The 12,503-nt window shown below is 45.1% G+C and overlaps 2 protein-coding genes across 2 annotated transcripts; both read left to right on the forward strand.

Moving 5' to 3' along the window:
* Positions 1-10,781: 10,781 nt before the first annotated feature.
* Positions 10,782-11,138, forward strand: nad3 (NADH dehydrogenase subunit 3). Its single transcript has one exon. The coding sequence runs from the start codon at positions 10,782-10,784 to the stop codon at positions 11,136-11,138; it is 357 nt and encodes a 118-aa protein (YP_010438240.1).
* A 48-nt stretch (positions 11,139-11,186) lies between these two features.
* rps12 (ribosomal protein S12) lies at positions 11,187-11,564 on the forward strand. Its single transcript has one exon. The coding sequence runs from the start codon at positions 11,187-11,189 to the stop codon at positions 11,562-11,564; it is 378 nt and encodes a 125-aa protein (YP_010438241.1).
* The last annotated feature ends 939 nt before the right edge of the window (positions 11,565-12,503 follow it).

The following is a 12,503-nucleotide window of genomic DNA, read 5'->3' on the forward strand; positions in this document are numbered from 1 at the left end:
TAGTCATAGGAGAAGCTGAGCTAGCTAACCTAGCTAAAGTTCTCAAACAAGAGTTCCCCTTACTCGTATTGCAGGCATACTCGCTGAACATTCCCTTCGTAGACCACAAACAAGATCTATGAGCAAATAGATGAATTCAAGCGATAGCAATGAGGCATTCAAGCTCTTCTCTGCGAACCGATCACAAGGCGGATTTACTATGATGAATTGGGATCCGCGTTAACCAACTCGCCTGCAATCTCGCTTTCAGTCTTCTCGTTGTCATTACACATTTCAACTAGCCGTGTGTGTGCAGTGGAGGAAGCAAACCGATATCGGATGTGTGCGCAAGAGCCTTGTTTACACTTTATTGCATGCTCATTGAGACAATGCCTCTTCTTTGGTTATGCGACTAGGAAAAGTGATCCACAAAGAGATTCATGTGATGTTGTTGTTTCGCTTGGCCCAACTGCTGACACCCCGCCTGCCAGATGCTCTTGCTGTGAGCCTTTTCTTTATATCTGTACCGAATTCGATCTCTATTAAGCTATTCTTTCTGGCTTGATCACAGACATTGGGACAAAGACAATTGGAATTACACCCTACAAGGAGCTGGTCTAAGCCTTCCTTTCGTGCTCGCTTTCGTTTGCTACTGACCCCGAGGTACTATACGGTGGATGACCAGGGTCCCCTCTGGAGATAAGGGCGGAGGGTGGGGAAGGTAGATGTGATAGAATGAGAGATCACTATTTTGATTATTAGTGGTCAGTTGCGATATGCGATATCCGTTCCCTTGGAAATGAATTCACTTCTTTCATTCCCCACCACCCATGGAAAGGCCTTCCTTCTCGGATCATCGGATCAAGGGATTCCTATTCAGCGAATTCGGCATCTGATGGTGAGGCCTATGATGTGCCGAAAAGAGTGACTAGTAGTACCACGATGAAAATGACTTGACGAATGCCAGAAAGAAATTTCCCGAGTGCCAAAAAACATGAAATTGACCTGAAAGAAGGTCCCTAATGCCATAAGGAATTACTAGACAGAATGAGTAGTCTTTTTTATTTACAAATACAAGTTGTCGAGAAATACGGTGTTGAGAAACAAGTGCCAGGATGCGTTAAGGCGCTTCATCATGAAGAGTCGTATTGCGCTTCCTTGTCTCGCTCAGTCTCACGAGTGGAAATTGAAGCTTCTCTCCCTGCCATGGAGAGGAGTTACAGTCGAGTCGCTAGCCAGGAAGCACTTTTCCACTGCCTAAGCTCCGAGCTCACCCAGCTGACTAATTTCACCCACTTTTTCAACGACTTTTCTCAGAAATTCATCAAAAACAGAGTCCTTTTTTGCTACTTCTGATCGGCACTCTCGCTTTGACCGAAAACAACAGATACCCTTACCTTACTTGTCTATACGAGGAGATTTTAATCACTTCTTTTCTTTGTCGCCTACGGGATGTTTTAGGTGAGGAATTAGGGAGCCGTTTAGGAGTTAGTAGGATCGATTGACCCCCCACGGAAAAGCTGCTTTGTCGGACCATCCATGAATGCCCTGCCTTAGCTGAGATGTCGATCTAGCCCTTCTTAATTAATCCGGTTTGTCAGAAAGGTATGTGATTCGTGTCTCTTCGAAGGTTGATTTCGATTGGCTGCTTTGTGTTCAGTCTGTTCTTATTCCAGACTGGAAATAGAACTCAGAAAGCTTCACCTTGCCGAGTCCGATGGGTTTCCCAATGGTTCGAGTCTTAGTTAGGTCTTCCTGGTCGACTAACTGTTGTGAGAATTAGTGAGTTAGGAGGTGTGCCTTAATCTTCCGAAGGTGCTTGAAGGTCTCTCTACTTATAGCATAATCGATCCTCCTAGTTAGCAAGCCTTGTCATTCGGATGAAAAGAATGTTATCCTAATGAAAGCCGGATTCCTCCCTTATCAATGTTTGAGATACCTGGTTGTGCCAATTGCCCTAGTGGACAATATGACTTTTATGCCTGGCGTCGGATCTTATGTTCTTCAGATGCTCGGCTTATCTGCCAGTTGTCTGGCTGCAAAAGGAAGAGGTTAGTTCAGCCAAAAAGAAGTTCCTTGAAGATAGATTCTTCTTTCTGTCCCACCAGTCAAAGCAGCTAGCTAAGCAAACCTTTAATATCTTTATTTTTTTTCATTAGCAACCGGGTCAAGGGTTCAGTTGCAATAAACTATGGCACCTAAAAATGTTATTCAACCAGTACGGCTCTTGATCCAATTTCATTTGTGATTGAAGACTCTACTCACGCTCTAAGGGGGTTTCCCAACCTTAATTCCTGCATCAAAAGTGACCTGAAAGAAAGGAGAATAATCCAGCTGGAACAGAAGGGCGCCTTGGATCAGAAGGAGGCCTATTATGTAATAGTGGTGGATGACTCGAGTTGTCAGAGATCTCTTTTGAAGAAGAAGAGCCCCATTTGAGTCGAGAAATCCCTCCTGGGCTAAACAATTCTAGTATGCATAAAAGACGGGCTTAATGAATAACTAGTAATCAAATAGAGTGGTTCCACTGATCAAGTAGTCCCGTGAGCCAGCCAATAGAGTAAGGAATAAGAAAAAGGACTTGGCGTAATGCTTTCATTCAAGTAGGGGGTAGGGCCAGGCCAGTAAAGTAGGCAGCAAATGGTCCAGGGATAAGTCTGTCAATATATCATCCCTCTTACTGATGCGGGTCAACTCCTTTAGAGGAATTGGAAGTATGAAACTAGACTCACTCTCCACAATTGGATGAATCAAAAACAGGCTACACTTAGATCGATTTTTCCAAAAGAAAAGAGACCTATTACCAGTCTTCTTTCTTTCTATATTAGGTGCAACAAAGGAAGATCTAGGTGAGGTTGAGTGCTCGCTTTCTTCCATCGATCGGAGCTCTTTGGATTGATCACTTGTCAAGGACAGCCCGGAATTCCCGCTGACTGTCCAGCAACAGAGCCATAGCATAAACAGTAAGTCATATTATCGGGCAACTCCATCCACGACAAGGTCTTGGTCTGGGGCTTCGACCCATAGAGAACAGGGTGGCTCTCAAACTTAAACACATGTGGTAGGGTCTAATTCAGTGATCGAAGCGTCCGAGACAAATCTTTAGGTAGAAAAAGTCTACGAGGGCTTGCCCACCAGATGAATCCATGAATGAGACTTCATCCATATATTCTACGAAATTGTAGAGACAGCGACTGGTTTATGTAATTATAATCGCGGCGAAGGATTCTTTGCCACTTTAGCGAGGGCGAGCCTGAATCCTTATTTTTTTTTGTTTACGAGCGAGAGTCAAATCTTGAAATACGGATTGACATTGAAAATGAAATCAAATAGTCCATGGAATGAAAACATATAAGAAAGACGAATCCAATCTCCAAACGAACGGGGCGCCCTCCCTATAAAGAGTAAGCACTCAACGATTCACAAATTCAAGAGAAAGGGTCCGGGAGGGGGCAAAAGAGCAAGGTGACTTCAATCTTGGAGAGACCCTGGCGGAATCAACAGCATGGGGATCATCGTGGGTCAATATTCTCCACGATTAAGACTCGAAAAACACGCTCTACGGCCAAGGGCACTATAAACGCTCTTTGTCGTCTTTCATAGCAAATGACACACCTGAAATGGAAAAAAAAAAGAATGATTTTGACTAATGAAAATGGCCGTAGAATGAGTTCTACCTGGTTGAGAGCTCTCCTTGGCTTTCATACCCTCTCCCTATCGGTCGAGCCTCTTTCAGACCCTTGTTTTTTGTGTCCACCCATACCATATAGGATACATTCATCCATAAATGCAGAGAAGGGTGCATCTGAGCATCTATATCCATATACACAATACACCACATGGCGACACTTTAATTGGAAGGTCTAACGACGCATTCATTCTCAAGGATCCATACGCGACATCATGAAAGGGTATTGGAATACGCAAGAGCAATGGATGGATAGGCGGTTTTTTCTTATGCTGGGCCAGGTTACTGAGACGGATAAAAGGTTAGACCACTAACGGAGTAGTAGTTTGGGGCTTTCAAGCTGGCTCTTTCTGGCATGGACGTAGGGAAGAGTACAACATGGAAGGCTGTGACGGAACATAGTATTTACACCTAAATGAAAGGGGCTTAGTGAATTCTTCTTCACGGAAGTCTTGTTCAACTTATTTAGGTAAGCACTAAGGGAAGGGCCCAGTCAGTAGCCCATTCGTTGACAATGGAAAACCGGGTTTCCAGGTAGTGGTGCCTCTTGGTCCAGGTCTTTCCCACTCATACATATAATAGTGTCCAAAAGGGAGTGTCGAATGAGAAGGCTGAGCGTTAAACCTTGAGAAGGACATTCGGTGTCGTGGACGAATGATTACCCTGCTTTTCCTGATGCAAGATGCGCTGCTGACGCGAGATGGACTGCTGCTGTGAGATAAACTTTTCCTATAATATTTTTCCATCTCAAGAAGTCAATGAGAAAAGAATGGTATTCTCCAGTAGGGAGGCCTCCAAGGACAAGTCCGCAATGGAAGAAAGAAACGGCCTTTCGAAGCGTGACAAGCAAATGCTGTAAATGAGATGGCCCAGAATGCCGATCAATGATTGCTTTCAAGCCAGAGGCGAGGGACAACAACCAGTGCCCGGGGATGATGTTGATGCTGGACCAGCTTATTCACCCGATGATCAAAAGAGATTCCCAGAAAACTAGGACCTGAGAGAGTCCCCGTTGGAAGGCGAATAAGAGATCCAGTTGTGTCTACTTGTGGTGTGCATGACCCGAACAAGGAGATGTCTAGCCAATCAGAGGAGTTGTTGCACAGCGTCCAGGGGCTTCCACGCCAGGAAAGAGAAAAACTCTTAAGTGGCAAAGAAAGTTCTTCCCAAAGACGAGTTTCACGCCTTCTACAGGGATATGGTCTCCATCGTCTGGTCTTGCTTTTCGTCTGAAATAGTATCCTGTAAGCCGGGTCCCTGTTAGCTACTTGCTTTCCACCGTCATTGGACTAGGCTTCCCGGATCCCCTTTCTTCGGTGCTGACAAAGAACTAGACGGTCAAGAAATTTCCCCACTCAATCAATATCCATCAGCTTTTTACTTTTCTTATAAAAAGCTTTTACCTACTCCCTGAGCAGAGATGTACGCTTTATACAGGTAGTGGGGTCATGTATACTCATGGGATGGCTTTTTTTGGAGTAATGAAAAAATTCCATTGCATCCAAATCAATCAAGATCTAAGTAGTTGTTCAGTAAACTATTATGCTTCTCGCATGCAGTATCCGAGTCTTGCCTATTTAAGGAATATGGAGGAGGTATGTGTCCTCTCGGTCGCCTTGACCAATCACAGATCCGCTCGAAAGCACCCCCTTTTATTATGATGATAGGGGCGGATGGTAGGGCTAGAACAGGCATAATCGCTGGAACGTCTAGAAGTGGGCCGACTATCTTCCATAAAATATATATATTCGTCATTTAATGAGATAGTAAAGTTCTAGACTCAAGCTAGCAAAAAACAAGACTGAGGTCGGGCATTACTGGTAATTGCTAAGGTGCTTTCTGAAGTATTAACCATTGGCTAGCGCTCATCTCCAGCTCTGTTTCCAGCCTTTCATTTCATATACCATTCCCGTATGCCATACCTCTTATTTAACGTCCAAGCCTTCTCCCATCGGTAGTTGGAAGCAGAACTGAGACTGGATGTAACTGAAGGAAAGGGGATATAGGTACGATAGGAGGGCACGGTTAAGAAGCAGGTAAGCAAAGGCTCCCTCTCTCCCGCTCTGCGGTCTTGTGTAAAGCCCTTCCGCCCATTATTGATCTTCATTCTAAGTGAGCAGGTTGAAAGCTGTTGAGGTGATAGCAAAAGTAAGCAGGGAAGCAGAAGCAAGAGGTCTTCAAAGAACTTTTGTGTAATAAAGCTTCTAGGTCGCATTTCATTGGTCTCTAAGGCAAAGTCTCGCTTAATCGTTCATCGATCTTTTCTTCTTTCTTCAACCGGTCATATCTGATCCGTAGCTGGTAGCGACATGAGGAAAGGGTCCGGAATAGTCTATTTTATTTGCTAAGTCGCGAGTTTAAGGGGCCGGATGGGTCAAGTACGGCCTCTAAAAACATGCGATAATCGGCTTTTTAGTAGCATCTGTCCTTCCCGGCCTGCTGTCGTCAACGGTCCGCTTCCTTGAATGAAAGTTGGTCTTCCCGATCCACGAATACTGCCCGTTGTCCTTTACTTGTTTAGTGGCTTCTGTCTGAGGGCATCCGGAATTGTCTGTTTCGGTATTAACTCTTGTAAACGGTCGCAAACGCTCATCTGTCCACGAATATGGTTCCCTTCTTTTATGTAAGATATAGCTTTTATTCAATTAGGGCGAATACCTTGTAACCTAATTTTTTCTTATAAGATATACTACTTCCCGGTCGAGCTGTCTTGTAACGGTCTCTAGGGTCTTCGGTCGAATTTGTCTTCTTTCCTGTAGTAGTTCATCTGATGAGTTCATCGCGCAATTTGAGTTTAAGCATTGGGCTTCTGAAAGCTATCTTCTGTAGGGATCCCCGATCGCCTTGTATAACTATTGATCAATGGCTTTCGCGCTAGGAGATCATCAGCTTATGGCAGGATGGATGAGCTCCTTATTGATATAAAAAAGGATGGGGTGAAGTCTGAGCCTCGGATGACGGGGGGAATATAGACACTGGGAAAGGAATCATGGGAGTCCGCCCGAATAAAGGGAGCCTTCCGTGAGAGGGCCCTGGAGGAGAATTGGAATAATGAGAGGAAGAAGCCCCCTGAATCATGGTAGTACGCCCCAAGATTGGAATGGGGGGAAGGAATGGAAAGATAAATGGATGGGGAATCCCCCTATGTGCTAGGAGCCAACAAACGGAAAAATACCCGTGGGAAAGCATGGGAGCCCCAAGCCTATGTAATAGTAAAAACCCTTAGAAGATAGTTTAGCATCACCCTACCGATGAGTCCGGAGGAAAGACTGGTGAATCAGGCAACCCCTCTACCTTGAATTCATAACTTGCATAATGAGTTGCATCGACATCTTTGCCCGTGATCGAATGCCCCTTTCCCACGCCACCAATCGACGAATGCTGAGGGAGGAGTGAATCAACTGATGCAACCAACCACAATACACCACCCGAGCAACTATCCAACACCCGAAAAGGCGGAATAATGCCAGGAAGTTACCAAGCAACTCCAAGTGAATAACCCAACCACGACTATCTAACCAACTACCTATGAACTAATCAACAACCGAACGAGACTGAATCCAAGCGAGTGAATGAACGAGTCAGGGGTTTGTAAAGAGCAAAGGACTATAAAAAACACTACCCGGAATAGGAGTCTTGGCTAGTTTGAGCTGGAAGACGAGTCGAAGAAGTCAAAAGAGCAGGAAGAGGCATAATAGCCATCAACCGGAAGCAGTGCAGAAATAGGAGGAGAGCTTGTCTCAGCAAGTGATTGGGATTGCCGACGAGGAAAGAGTTGCCTGACCGCGAGGAAGGCCCTAGACGAGTGATTGACTGACCGTCGGGCTCCTTAAACCTTGACCCACCTTCCTGTCATAGGCTTGCTTCCCTCTGAAAGTTCTTTCTTTCCTTCTGCCACTAGTAGCTGTCTCATTCCTGACCTTCTGTTAGTACGGGCTAGCTGAAGCTAGCCGGTGAAATGGATAAGTCGTGTAACAAACAATCCTTGTTCCTGACTTTGCCTTGCTGCACCACAACCTATATTCCCGATGCTATTCCTTGCTCTATTCCTCTTTCTCAACCGGTACTGGCGGATGTGCGGTGCCCCTAATCCGAGGAGGGGGCTCAGCGGGAAGAGTTTGGTAGTTGGTTCCATTCGCTCGACTGAAAGAGCGGGAGCTCCATTTCTTCTTGTAGTTTCCGCGTACGATTCTGGATTTAGTGGGCAATTCAAAGACGATCTTGGCGGAAATTTGGAACTCTGTTGACAAAGACCTCCGCTTTTGGTGGATTACTTAGCAGTTAGGGATATTTACTATTAATATTAAGAAATAAAAGGCATAATAAACCGGAACATCAACTCGAGATCGGCTTTATTATTCGGTTAGGAGTTCGGTAGCTCGTCGGAGGAATGCCACTACGAAGCTTCTTCTCCCTCTTCTTGCGGTCGAATGGGCAAACTTCCTAGCCGTAACCGGAATACTCCCTCCCGGGCAAGTGGATCAAAAGAAAAAAGAGGAATACGACTTGCTGGAATGCACCCACCAGTTTTCCAATGGTGGAAAGTTCTCTCGCCGCTCCCGCAGGCCTGCTAATAAGAGCTTGTTGACATCGAAGTTTGTACCGAACGAGACTAAGATTGCAGCAATCAGTTTCGCTTCTTTTTATGTAAGTAGGGTCGACCCGCCATAAAAGAGTTACTTTTCTCTCTTGAAGGAGTTTTATTAGTTCTTTTCCAAAGGTGCCATCCGCCGAGAATTGGCGAGGTGTGACGTCTTCAGCCGAAGCTGAATGGTTTGAGTGAGAACGGAACAATCTATCTCTCATCCGCCAAGAATCGGGGGTAGCAGGGTGGTCAGATGGCAGGGGTAGCTTGCCCACTCTCTCCGGGTCGATTCTATTATTTGTATTGTTGTTGAGGCGGTACATGGACGCCGTTCTTAACGTCCGGGAACGAATATCTTCCGCTGTTGTCTTTAATCTAGTTGTAGGAGGGTGGTCCGGGACAAATCTATGCACTTCAACTTGAACACTGTGACGGCTAACCTGGCTATACGACTGGAGACCGGCGATGCTTTAGATTCTTTTTATCCATTTCCGGGGATTTTTGCATGAATTGGGCATAAAGTCCTAAGCTTCGTAGGCCCAATAATCCGAAGTTGTAGCCGAAAGCGAAGCGAGGGATAAAGCATGAGATTAAGGCCCCTTTTCAACAACTGGAATTATATTATATGTTATGTGAATTTATCTAAAAGTAGAGGGTGGGCAAGCGGTCTCCACTAGCAAGTAAGGTGCTTCTTTCTTTCCAATGGAACCCCCCGATCCCGAACAACTACAATAGATCTACCAACGACCAACGAACAGGGATGAGTTTCTCTCGTCCACTACGGCTTGGAGCGCTCCGCCCGATACGAATGTCTGTTCCCACTCCTGTTCGGGATCGGGATGCATCTTATATGATTTTAAGTTAAGTTAGTTCGGATTGTCATGGCAGTAATTGATGGGGAATCCCTGTGAGAAATAGACGTACCGATGCCGATTGGTTAGGGCCAAGGTCCGCAGGGTATCATATATATAATGCAAGACATCGAATCTAGTTGTTACCAAACCAGCTCCCCTCGAGTGAGGCGGGGGTTGAAGAGAGGCTCTCACCCCTGAATCAATCCCGAAATGTGAGACCAAAGGTCGGGCTGTTGCACATATCAATAAAAATAGAAATGGATCCGCGTGATGGATCTTGTGCGGGTTAATAGTTTTAATTCGTGGTAAACCAGTGGGGTAGGCGCCTCTTGGCCTCCCGCAGAAAAGCTCGTTGCACTCCACCTCTCAATCAGTCCCTGAAATTTTATTTATAAAAATAATACGTAGAAGCGAGTGTCCGACCCGACCTCTTTCCTTTGCCCTTTCGTGCTCGGCTCCCTCACGGAGCATTCGCTCATTCCCTTGATCCGTCTACCACACAAACACAGTCGGAATGGACGCACCGGTCAATGAATTTAAAAAGTAAATTGATTGCTATTTCCGATCGAGAGAAATTTCTTAGGATCTGTGCGACCAACAAATATCACGGTATTCTCCTCCCGGTCACACAATGGAATAGCAGTCAAACTACGTAATTTGGTATCGTATATAATATAAACCATCAAATCCAGTTATTGCTGCCTGCCGCGAGAGACACAAGGTCGAAGAAAGGCTTTCGCATCCAAAGCCAATTCCGGAATACAAGACCAAAAGTCGAGCTTTTGTACCACCCGAAAAGGTTTAAAAGTAAGAATGAAAAGTGGTTGAGCCCGCTAGGAAGAGACATTATGACTAAAGTGTTTTTATCCTTAGGGCAGCTTGGGAAAGCTGGGTTCGTGATCTGTCTGTCCTTCGTATAATGGTTTTTGCAACAAAACAAGTAAATAAAATCGTATATAATAATAAGCGGTCGATCTCTGTGTCTTTGTCCCTTCACGCCAGGTTCACTATTTCCATCTGTTATGTATGGCGGTAACGAAAAATCTCCGAAAGGGGAGGAAACTGACCGAGGTTTTCGTACTGGAGTTATAACATTTTAATTTCTCTTACATTTATAAGGTTAGGTATTCCATATGATCGACCTCTTCGAGTTCATCGCTGATGTGTTTTCTCTCTCTAACGAGGCGCTGCCGCGGGCGCCAGCACCGGCTGAAGTTGCCCACCCCGCTCCCGATCAAAACGAGCATGCGGCACTTCTAAGGGACATTCACACTTTGATTCGGGAGCTACTTCGCGAATATTGTGCAAAGGGGAAAGGGCGGCTGTCCGCGCACTCTCCGGAAATGACGGAACTATACTCCAGTAGCGCGAAGGCAATAATGTCTTACGATCTGGATATCCCCGCGGAGACGTCGGCAGCCGACCTCCGCAAATGGAGGGAGAATATAAGGGGGGACCCTAATCTCCTAAAGCCACTCATAAAGGAATGGGCGTAGTCTGCCTGCTCTTTCATAACAGAGCCGTTATTCCCGGCTGGCATAGAAGTCTCTCGCGCGGGCGAAGGAGATGCATTTCTGGTACTGGACAAGCTCTTAGGGAAGAATCTCTTTCTTATTTTTTTTTCCGTTATGCCGCTCCGCGAGCAAGGAGCGAAAGAACCAAGTGGGCTGTGGTGATGTCAGAATTTGCACCTATTTGTATCTATTTAGCGATCAGTCCGCTAGTTTCTTTGATCCCACTCGGTGTTCCTTTTCCATTTGCTTCCAATAGTTCAACCTATCCAGAAAAATTGTCGGCCTATGAATGTGGTTTCGATCCTTTCGGTGATGCCAGAAGTCGTTTCGATATACGATTTTATCTTGTTTCAATTTTATTTATTATCCTTGATCCGGAAGTAACCTTTTCCTTTCCTTGGGCAGTACCTCTCAACAAGATTGATCCGTTTGGATCTTGGTCCATGATGGCCTTTTTATTGATTTTGACGATCGGATCTCTCTATGAATGGAAAAGGGGTGCTTCGGATCGGGAGTAATCACTAGTGATAGGGCAAAAATCGGGGGAAAGGACAAAGGAAAGAGCGATGCCCACATTAAATCAATTGATTCGTCATGGTAGAGAAGAAAAACGGCGCACGGACCGTACTCGAGCTTCGGATCAATGTCCCCAGAAGCAAGGAGTATGCCCGCGTGTTTCAACGAGAACACCGAAAAAACCTAATTCAGCTCCACGTAAGATAGCCAAAGTACGTTTGAGCAATCGACATGATATATTTGCTCACATTCCAGGCGAAGGTCATAATTTGCAGGAACATTCTATGGTGTTAATAAGAGGAGGTAGAGTGAAAGATTTGCCAGGTGTGAAATTCCATTGTATTCGAGGAGTCAAGGATTTGCTGGGAATTCCGGATCGAAGAAGAGGCAGATCAAAATATGGTGCGGAAAAACCCAAATCGAGATGAATGGAAGATGCCTCTGGAACTAACTTGTTTTTCTAGATCAGTCGAGGTATTCATTGAAAAGTCTCAATGCTATCTTCGACAGTCTTGAGAGCGAGGGCCGCAATAGCGACCACTAAAATTTTGTTTCTAAAAGATCCCGCTCTTGATCTGGGCGGGATCTATCAGCAGCGGCATTCTTCCTTGCTCGTTCCTAGGAACTCAGTAACGTGGCCAGTAAGTCAGCGAGCATTGAGGCAGGCAGACAGATATTATTAACTGCTTTAAGTCGGTAAGGCAAGGAAGGCTGATTTCACCGATCATTCCTACTTGACGCTTTGGACGAGTATTTTCAAAACCTCAGTTCACTATCATTAAGGGAACTTCTTGGATCACCGCTTTGAGTCTTAAGGCGACGGAAGGCAGAAGAGGGAAAGTCGCTCTATTTACAATTACAAAAAAGAATTTAGGCACAGCCTTTTCCACAGTTACAGAAGAGAAGCCTTTGCCGCGCTTTGAAATATTGGCCCGGATTACGCTTTCAAATCAATAGTTCATTGACCGCCTCTGATCTTTTGTTTGTTTGAACAAGCCTTTTTACTACAGTTTGTTACTAAAGAAAGAATGTGCCATACTATCGAACTATAGGCGAGATGAAGTGAAGCAAGCAAGGGAAGAGTTCCGAAAAAGCGATTGATCCACTTAAGATAAGATCGATAGATAGAGTACGGGACAGGACCAACACTAACAGGGGACGTAGAACATATTTATTTAAAGGAATCGCCAGACAGAACTAAAAGCTAGAAGAAAGATGACCGGGGCCGGGAATCGAACTATTAAATAAAAATAAGGACCGATGAGACCTTTATATTATAATCTTAGAAAACCCTTACTATAATCGATTATTTGCACAGATCCGCTGAAATAAGGCCGATATCCGCATTAGAATTAACCTATCGTACT

The sequence above is a fragment of the mitochondrial genome of Pyrus communis, assembly GCF_041283825.1.
Source record: "Pyrus communis mitochondrion, complete genome".
NCBI lineage: Eukaryota > Viridiplantae > Streptophyta > Magnoliopsida > Rosales > Rosaceae > Pyrus > Pyrus communis.